At 37.4% G+C, this 9,295-nt stretch overlaps 1 protein-coding gene across 1 annotated transcript in view; it reads left to right on the top strand.

Moving 5' to 3' along the window:
* Positions 1-470: 470 nt before the first annotated feature.
* xpo4 (exportin 4) overlaps positions 471-9,295 on the top strand; it is a 110,663-nt gene continuing 101,838 nt past the window's right edge. Inside the window, exons 1-4 of the mRNA XM_062067447.1 lie at positions 471-603; positions 4,920-5,025; positions 5,090-5,231; positions 5,309-5,447. Coding sequence (XP_061923431.1) covers positions 541-603; positions 4,920-5,025; positions 5,090-5,231; positions 5,309-5,447 — 450 coding nt within the window. The 5' untranslated portion in view covers positions 471-540. The remainder of the gene's footprint in view (positions 604-4,919; positions 5,026-5,089; positions 5,232-5,308; positions 5,448-9,295) is intronic.

The raw sequence follows: 9,295 nt of genomic DNA, 5'->3' as shown, positions 1-9,295 counted from the left end.
CATATTTAAGGCTCCAATTACTTCACATCAAATATTCCACTATAAATGTGTTTTTTTGGGGTGGGGGAAATTGCATACTTTGTGTTTTTGCTATAAAAACAAAAACAAAAAGGTGATAAAAAAATAGTTGAAAGTAAAACATATTTGGTCAACTTTTGCTGGTTGTCTTTTTTTTTTTAATTAAATTTACATTTTCACAAATAGCTACTCTTTGGACACAACTGATTGAATATGAACATGAATTATAAATCCTTGAAATGCGTATAATGAAACACGATAACAACATTAAAATGATAAGAAATAAAAGCAGACATTACTAATAAAATGGTCATGAAAACGTGTCACGAGAGCAGCTAATATTTACAGACGAACACAAAAAAAGAGTAAAATGAACTGAAATAAGCAAATAGAGAGCTGAAGTGAAATAAAAAGAAGTATTTGATGATCTGTGAACATTATTACGTAACGAAGTGACGTGTGAGAAGTGGCGCCCTGCTACCCACAATGCAGTGCGCGTGACGTCATAGTGGAGGGACCAAGATGGCGGCGCTCGGTGCAGCAGAAGTGATCACACAGCTGGAGAGCGCTGCTAAAGTTCTCATGGTCAGACTTTATACTATTACTACTTATACCAGTACTACTTATACTCGTACTACTTATACTATTATTACTTCTACCCTTATGTCTTTACTAGTTCTACCCTTCTGTATTTACTAGTCCTACCATTTCTCTTTACTAGTTCTACTATTTCTCTTTACTAGTCTTACCAGCGGGCTTTACTAGTTCTACCCTTCTGTATTTACTAGTCCTTCCATTTCTCTTTACTAGTTCTACCAGCGAGCTTTACTAGTTCTACCCTTCTGTATTTACTAGTCCTACCAGCAAGCTTTACTAGTTATACCATTCTGTCTTTACTAGTTCTACCCTTCTGTATTTACTAGTTCTACCAGCGAGCTTTACTAGTTCTACCCTTCTGTCTTTACTAGTCCTAACATTTGTCTTTACTAGTTCTACCCTTCTGTCTTTACTAGTCCTACCATTTGTCTTTAGTAGTTCTACCCTTCTGTCTTTACTAGTCCTACCATTTGTCTTTACTAGTTATACCCTTCTGTATTTACTAGTTATACCAGTGAGCTTTACTAGTCCTACCCTTATGTCTTTACTAGTTCTACAATTTCTCTTTACTACTTCTACCATTTGTCATTACTAGTCCTACCCTTTTGTGTTTACTATTTCTACCATTTGTCTTTACTAGTTCCACCATTTGTCTTTACTAGTTCCACCAGTGGTCATTACTACTTCTACCAGTGGTCATTACTAGTTCCACCAGTGGTCCTTACTAGTTCCACCAGTGGTCATTACTACTTCTTCCAGTGGTCATTACTAGTTCCACCAGTGGTCATTACTACTTCTACCAGTGGTCATTACTAGTTCCACCAGTGGTCATTACTACTTCTACCAGTGGTCATTACTAGTTCCACCAGTGGTCATTACTACTTCTACCAGTGGTCATTACTAGTTCCACCAGTGGTCATTACTACTTCCACCAGTGGTCCTTACTAGTTCCACCAGTGGTCATTACTACTTCCACAAGTGGTCATTACTAGTTCCACCGGTAGTCATTACTACTTCTACCAGTGGTCATTACTAGTCCCACCAGTGGTCATTACTACTTCCACCAGTAGTCATTACTACTTCCACCAGTGGTCATTACTACTTCCACCACTGGTCATTACTACTTCCACCACTGGTCATTACTACTTCCACCACTGGTCATTACTACTTCCACCACTGGTCATTACTACTTCCACCACTGGTCATTACTACTTCCACCAGTCTCGACTGTGTTGGTGTTTTCTTATGTTAGCGCTGCTAAAAAGTGAACGATGCGTGGTGCACAACTTCCTCCATCTTCTACTCCTCCATCTTCTACTCCTCCATCTTTTACTCCTCCATCTTTTACTCCTCCATCTTTTACTCCTCCATCTTCTACTCCTCCATCTTTTACTCCTCCATCTTTTACTCCTCCATCTTCTACTCTTCCATCTTTTACTCCTCCATCTTTTACCCCTCCATCTTCTACTCCTCCATCTTTTACTCCTCCATCTTCTACTCCTCCATCTTTTACTCATTTTACTCCTCCATCTTTTACTCTTTCATCTTCTACTCCTCCATCTTTTACTCCTCCATCTTTTACTCCTTCTACTCCTCCATCTTTTACTCCTTTGACTCCATCTTTTACTGCTCCATCTTCTACTCCTCCATCTTTTATTCCTTCTACTCCTCCATCTTTTACTCCTTCATCTTCTACTCCTCCATCTTTTACTCCTTCTACTCCTCCATCTTTTACTCCTCTATCTTCTACTCCTCCATCTTTTACTCCTTTGACTCCTCCATCTTTTACTCGTCCATCTTCTACTCCTCCATCTTTTACTCCTTCATCTTCTACTCCTCCATCTTTTACTCCTCCATCTTTTACTCCTTCATCTTCTACTCCTCCATATTTTACTCCTCCATCTTTTACTCCTTTTACTCCTCCCACTTCTACTCCTCCATCTTTTACTCCTCCATCTTCTACTCCTACATATTTTACTCTTCCATCTTCTACTCCTCCATCTTTTACTCCTCTATATTCTACTCCTCCATCTTTTACTCCTCCATCTTCTACTCCTCCATCTTTTACTCCTCCATCTTCTACTCCTCCATCTTTTACTCCTCCATCTTTTACTCCTCCATCTTTTACTCCTCCATCTTCTACTCCTTCTACTCCTCCATCTTTTACTCCTCTACTCCTCCATCTATTACTCCTCCATCTTCTACTCCTCCATCTTTTACTCCTCCATCTTCTACTCCTCCATCTTTTACTCCTCCATCTTCTACTCCTCCATCTTTTACTCCTCCATCTTCTACTCCTCCATCTTTTACTCCTTCTACTCCTTCTAATGTGCTTTCCCTTCGTGATCTTGACTGTGTTGAAACTTTTAAGAAACATTTGAAAACTTCTCTTTTTAGCAAAGCTTTTAGTTAACGCACCTTTTAACGATCATTTTAATCAACTTTGTATCCTTTTTATGATGTTGTTTTGAATTGAATAGTTTTATCTTACCTATGTTTAGTATGGAGCTTTGTGATTTCATCTGTGAAAAGCGCTTTATAAATAAAATGTACTTACTTCCTTATGGTGGTCAGCCAGGAAAAATCCATGAATTAGCTGCAGCGTTTTACAAGCCGCAGGGTTCAAAGCGTAGGGATAAAAGTAACAGCTTATAGTCTGAAATTTACAGTAATGCTAAGAAGGCTGCTATTGGCTGCCAGGAGCAACGTTAAGTGGAGGTCAACTCTGTTGATGCACTTCATCGGCTCCACAATGCTAACAACACAGAATGCTAACGACAAAGCTTATGGTCATTTCAAAAAAATACCACAGCAAGTTTATTTATGAAGGCCTTTAAAAAGAAGCACATAGGGCTGTACACCACAAATAAATACAGGCATAGGACAGACTAAAAAATAACATTTAAAACAGAAGTAAAATACACATTGAAAAAGCAAATACAAATTACCCTAAGAACAATTTGTTGGATAAAAAGCAGTTAAAAAGTTAAAAACAGTTAAAAAGTTCAAGTTTAAAGTCTCATGCTGGGTTAAAAGCCAGTGAATAAAAATGGGTTTTAAAAGTAGCCAAAGAAGGAGCCTGTCTCACATGGAGAGGGAGATTGTTCCAGAGTTTGGGACCCGCAACAGAGAAAATATTATAATAAATAATAATAATATAATATAATAAATAATAATAATGTCCGCGCTATCAGCACATGGATGTAGGGCTGGGCAATATGGCTAAAAACTGTATCACAAATAGTGTTTTACATCGGTTGGAATTAGAGATGTCCGATAATATCGGTCTGCCGATATTATCGGCCGATAAATGCGTTAAAATGTAATATCGGAAATTATCGGTATCGTTTTTTTTATTATCAGTATCTGTTTTTTTTATTTTATTTTTTTTATTAAATCCACATAAAAAACACAAGATACACTTACAATTAGTGCACCAACCCAAAAAACCTCCCTCCCCCATTTACACTCATTCACACAAAAGGGTTGTTTCTTTCTGTTATTAATATTCTGCTTCCTACATTATATATCAATATATATCAATACAGTCTGCAAGGGATACAGTCCGTAAGCACACATGATTGTGCGTGCTGCTGCTCCACTAATAGTACTAACCTTTAACAGTTCATTTTACAAATTTTCATTAATTACCAGTTTCTATGTAACTGTTTTTATATTGTTTTACTTTCTTTTTTATTCAAGAAAATGTTTTTAATTTATTTATCTTATTTTATTTGATTCATTTTTTTTAAAAAGTACTTTATCTTCACCATACCTGGTTGTCCAAATTAGGCATAATAATGTGTTAATTCCACGACTGTATATATCGGTTGATATCGGTATCGGTAATTAAAGAGTTGGACAATGTCGGCATATCAGATATCGGCAAAAAGCCATTATCGGACATCCCTAGTTGCAATCCATAATTATTGATATTTTAGATAGAAATATAAAATAAAATATTTGAAATGTAAACTTCCTCTCTGATTATAATGCCCTCAGCTAAGAAAGCATGGAAAACAATGTCAACTAAATAGTAAAACCACATTGAACACTGAACAACAAGAATATGTAAGAAATGCATCATAAAGTGTAAGAAAATGTCAACAACTGAGAAGAACTATTCTCTGCAGCTGTGCTCTAAAGGGTGAGCGTGGCTAAGCTCGTGGTGCGTCATTGACAGACCACATTGGTCTGACTACGGTCCCTATGAAAACATCCAAAACAAAGTGGCACACAGTCCGGGTGACTAAGTTGTCATACTCGAGTGCTGGTGTTGAACGGTTCTCTGCCTCGTGTTCCAGGCACCGCCGTCCATGGTCAGTACGGAACAGCGCCAGCAGGCGGAGCACGTCTTTCTCTCCTTCCGCAAGTCCAAATCCCCCTTTGCCATTTGCAAACACATCTTGGGTAAGTCCACGCTCCCTGTGAACCTTTGATGGAGCAGCGGGACCACCGGCCTTGTCCTTTGCAGAGACCAGCAAGGTGGACTACGTGCTGTTCCAGGCGGCCACCGCCATCATGGAGGCGGTGGTGCGCGAGTGGATCCTGCTGGAGAAGAGCAGCATCGAGTCCCTGCGAGCGTTCCTCCTCACCTACGTCCTGCAGAGACCCAGGTACGTGGTGCTGCGTTCAGGGCCGCTGGGAAGTCGGGAACACCAGACGATGTCGTGCATGTGTGGTGTTTGTGCAGCCTGCAGAAGTACGTCCGTGAGCAGATGTTGCTGGCAGTGGCCGTCATCGTCAAGAGAGGATCTCTGGACAAATCCATTAGCTGCAAGAGTGTCTTCCAGGAGGTGGGACAGCTCATCAGCAGCGGCAACCCAGCTGTGGTAAGACCTTCTTACCTTGTACCGCCCTAAAGCAGGAAGTGACGCTGTGTTAGCCTATCGATTACTTTGTTCCATTCAACCAGTGACCTATCGATTACTTTGTTCCATTGATCCAGTGACCTATCGATTACTTTGTTCCATTCATCCAGTGACCTATCGATTACTTTGTTCCATTCATCCAGTGACCTATCGATTACTTTGTTCCATTCATCCAGTGACCTATCGATTACTTTGTTCCATTCATCCAGTGACCTATCGATTACTTTGTGCCATTCATCCAGTGACCTATGGATTACTTTGTTCCATTCATCCAGTGACCTATGGATTACTTTGTTCCATTCATCCAGTGACCTATGGATTACTTTGTTCCATTCATCCAGTGACCTATGGATTACTTTGTTCCATTCATCCAGTGACCTATTGATTACTTTGTTCCATTCATCCAGTGACCTATCGATTACTTTGTTCCATTCATCCAGTGACCTATTGATTACTTTGTTCCATTCATCCAGTGACCTATCGATTACTTTGTTCCATTCATCCAGTGACCTATCGATTACTTTGTTCCATTCATCCAGTGACCTATGGATTACTTTGTTCCATTCATCCAGTGACCTATGGATTACTTTGTTCCATTCATCCAGTGACCTATGGATTACTTTGTTCCATTCATCCAGTGACCTATCGATTACTTTGTTCCATTCATCCAGTGACCTATCGATTACTTTCTTCCATTCATCCAGTGACCTATCGATTACTTTGTTCCATTCATCCAGTGACCTATCGATTACTTTGTTCCATTCATCCAGTGACCTATCGATTACTTTGTTCCATTCATCCAGTGACCTATCGATTACTTTGTTCCATTCATCCAGTGACCTATCGATTACTTTGTTCCATTCATCCAGTGACCTATCGATTACTTTGTTCCATTCATCTAGTGACCTATCAATTAGTTTGTTCCATTCATCCAGTGACCTATTAAATAGTTTGTTCAATTAATTAAGTAATCTATCGATTAGTTTGTTCCATCAATCGAGTAATCTATCGATTAGTTTGTTCCATTAATCGAGTGACCTATCGATTAGTTTGTTCCATTAATCGAGTGACCTATCGATTAGTTTGTTCCATCAATCGAGTGACCTATCGATTACTTTGTTCCATCAATCGAGTGACCTATCGATTAGTTTGTTCCATTAATCGAGTGACCTATCGATTAGTTTGTTCCATTAATCGAGTGACCTATCGATTAGTTTGTTCCATCAATCGAGTGACCTATCGATTAGTTTGTTCCATCAATCGAGTGACCTATCGATTAGTTTGTTCCATCAATCGAGTGACCTATCGATTACTTTGTTCCATCAATCGAGTGACCTATCGATTAGTTTGTTCCATTAATCGAGTGACCTATCGATTAGTTTGTTCCATTAATCGAGTGACCTATCGATTAGTTTGTTCCATCAATCGAGTGACCTATCGATTAGTTTGTTCCATCAATCGAGTGACCTATCGATTACTTTGTTCCATCAATCGAGTGACCTATCGATTACTTTGTTCCATCAATCGAGTGACCTATCGATTAGTTTGTTCCATTAATCGAGTGACCTATCGATTAGTTTGTTCCATTAATCGAGTGACCTATCGATTAGTTTGTTCCATCAATCGAGTGACCTATCGATTAGTTTGTTCCATCAATCGAGTGACCTATCGATTACTTTGTTCCATCAATCGAGTGACCTATCGATTAGTTTGTTCCATTAATCGAGTGACCTATCGATTAGTTTGTTCCATCAATCGAGTGACCTATCGATTAGTTTGTTCCATCAATCGAGTGACCTATCGATTACTTTGTTCCATCAATCGAGTGACCTATCGATTACTTTGTTCCATCAATCGAGTGACCTATCGATTAGTTTGTTCCATTAATCGAGTGACCTATCGATTAGTTTGTTCCATTAATCGAGTGACCTATCGATTAGTTTGTTCCATCAATCGAGTGACCTATCGATTACTTTGTTCCATCAATCGAGTGACCTATCGATTACTTTGTTCCATCAATCGAGTGACCTATCGATTACTTTGTTCCATCAATCGAGTGACCTATCGATTAGTTTGTTCCATTAATCGAGTGACCTATCGATTAGTTTGTTCCATTAATCGAGTGACCTATCGATTAGTTTGTTCCATCAATCGAGTGACCTATCGATTAGTTTGTTCCATCAATCGAGTGACCTATCGATTAGTTTGTTCCATCAATCGAGTGACCTATCGATTAGTTTGTTCCATCAATCGAGTGACCTATCGATTAGTTTGTTCCATTAATCGAGTGACCTATCGATTAGTTTGTTCCATCAATCGAGTGACCTATCGATTAGTTTGTTCCATCAATCGAGTGACCTATCGATTACTTTGTTCCATCAATCGAGTGACCTATCGATTACTTTGTTCCATCAATCGAGTGACCTATCGATTAGTTTGTTCCATTAATCGAGTGACCTATCGATTAGTTTGTTCCATTAATCGAGTGACCTATCGATTAGTTTGTTCCATCAATCGAGTGACCTATCGATCACTTTGTTCCATCAATCGAGTGACCTATCGATTAGTTTGTTCCATCAATCGAGTGACCTATCGATTAGTTTGTTCCATCAATCGAGTGACCTATCGATTACTTTGTTCCATCAATCGAGTGATCTATCGATTACTTTGTTCCATCAATCGAGTGACCTATCGATTAGTTTGTTCCATCAATCGAGTGACGTATCGATTAGTTTGTTCAATGAATCTAATAAAACACACTCTACAGCCTCAATGTGTATTTTAGGGGAAATATTTAAAATTCAAATATTTTTCTGCTTACCATAACTATCAATTTCTATTTACCTTATTTGACTTCTTTTTTTTTTACTTTTAATTAATTTGTTTAAAAAAAATGTACCTTCTATTTTTCTACTTGCTTTACCTTTTTTTTCTTCACTTCTTTTACCTTTTATTCACCTTCTTTCATCTTTTATACACCTATTTACCTTTTTTTAAAGGCCATTGAACTTGTTTGACCTTTTATTTACCTTTCACTTCTTTTAAATTACATTTACAGAAACTTGTTCTATATGCATTTTATTGACCTTCTTTATAACTAGTTGACTTCTTTTACAATTATTTACCTTATTTTACCTTCAATATACATTTTATTTACTTTCTATATCAATCAATCAATGTTTATTTATATAGCCCTAAATATGACATGTTTACCTTCCTTTACCATTCATTTAACTTCATTTAAAGTGGATTTACCTTCTTTTACCCTCTATTTAACTTTCTTTACCTTTTATTTGCCTTCTTTTTAAAATGATATTTAACGTGTTTTACCTTGTTTTACCTTTGACTTACATTATTTTACCTTCAATAAAGTTTTTATTTACTTTTTAAATTATATTGAACTTGTTTTATCTTTTAATTACCTTGTTTTTTCTTTTATTTACCTTACTTTACCTTTTATTTACCTTCTATTTACAGTAACTTGTTTTATAGTTTATATATGTTGTTGCACTCTTCTATTTACTTTGTTTCACCTTCTTTTGCTTTCCATCTTTATTGCTTTACCTTCAATATACATTTAATTTACCTTGTTTTACCTTTTATTCACATTCTTTAACCTTTTTTTTTTTTTTACCTTCAACTTTATTTACAGTTTATTGGCCTTCTTTTACTTCTTATTTAACATGTTTTACCTTTAATATACCACCTTTTTAGCGCTCTTTTTTACCTTCTATTCACCGTTTATTTACAAATTTCACCTTATTTTACTATATTTGATTTTCTATTTAACTTGTTTTACTTTCTGTTAC

The sequence above is a fragment of the Entelurus aequoreus genome, linkage group LG13 (assembly GCF_033978785.1).
Source record: "Entelurus aequoreus isolate RoL-2023_Sb linkage group LG13, RoL_Eaeq_v1.1, whole genome shotgun sequence".
In the NCBI taxonomy this organism is placed as follows: Eukaryota; Metazoa; Chordata; class Actinopteri; order Syngnathiformes; family Syngnathidae; genus Entelurus; species Entelurus aequoreus.
Note: the sequence above shows the minus strand (reverse complement) of the source record. Positions and strands in the feature narration are given on the sequence as shown.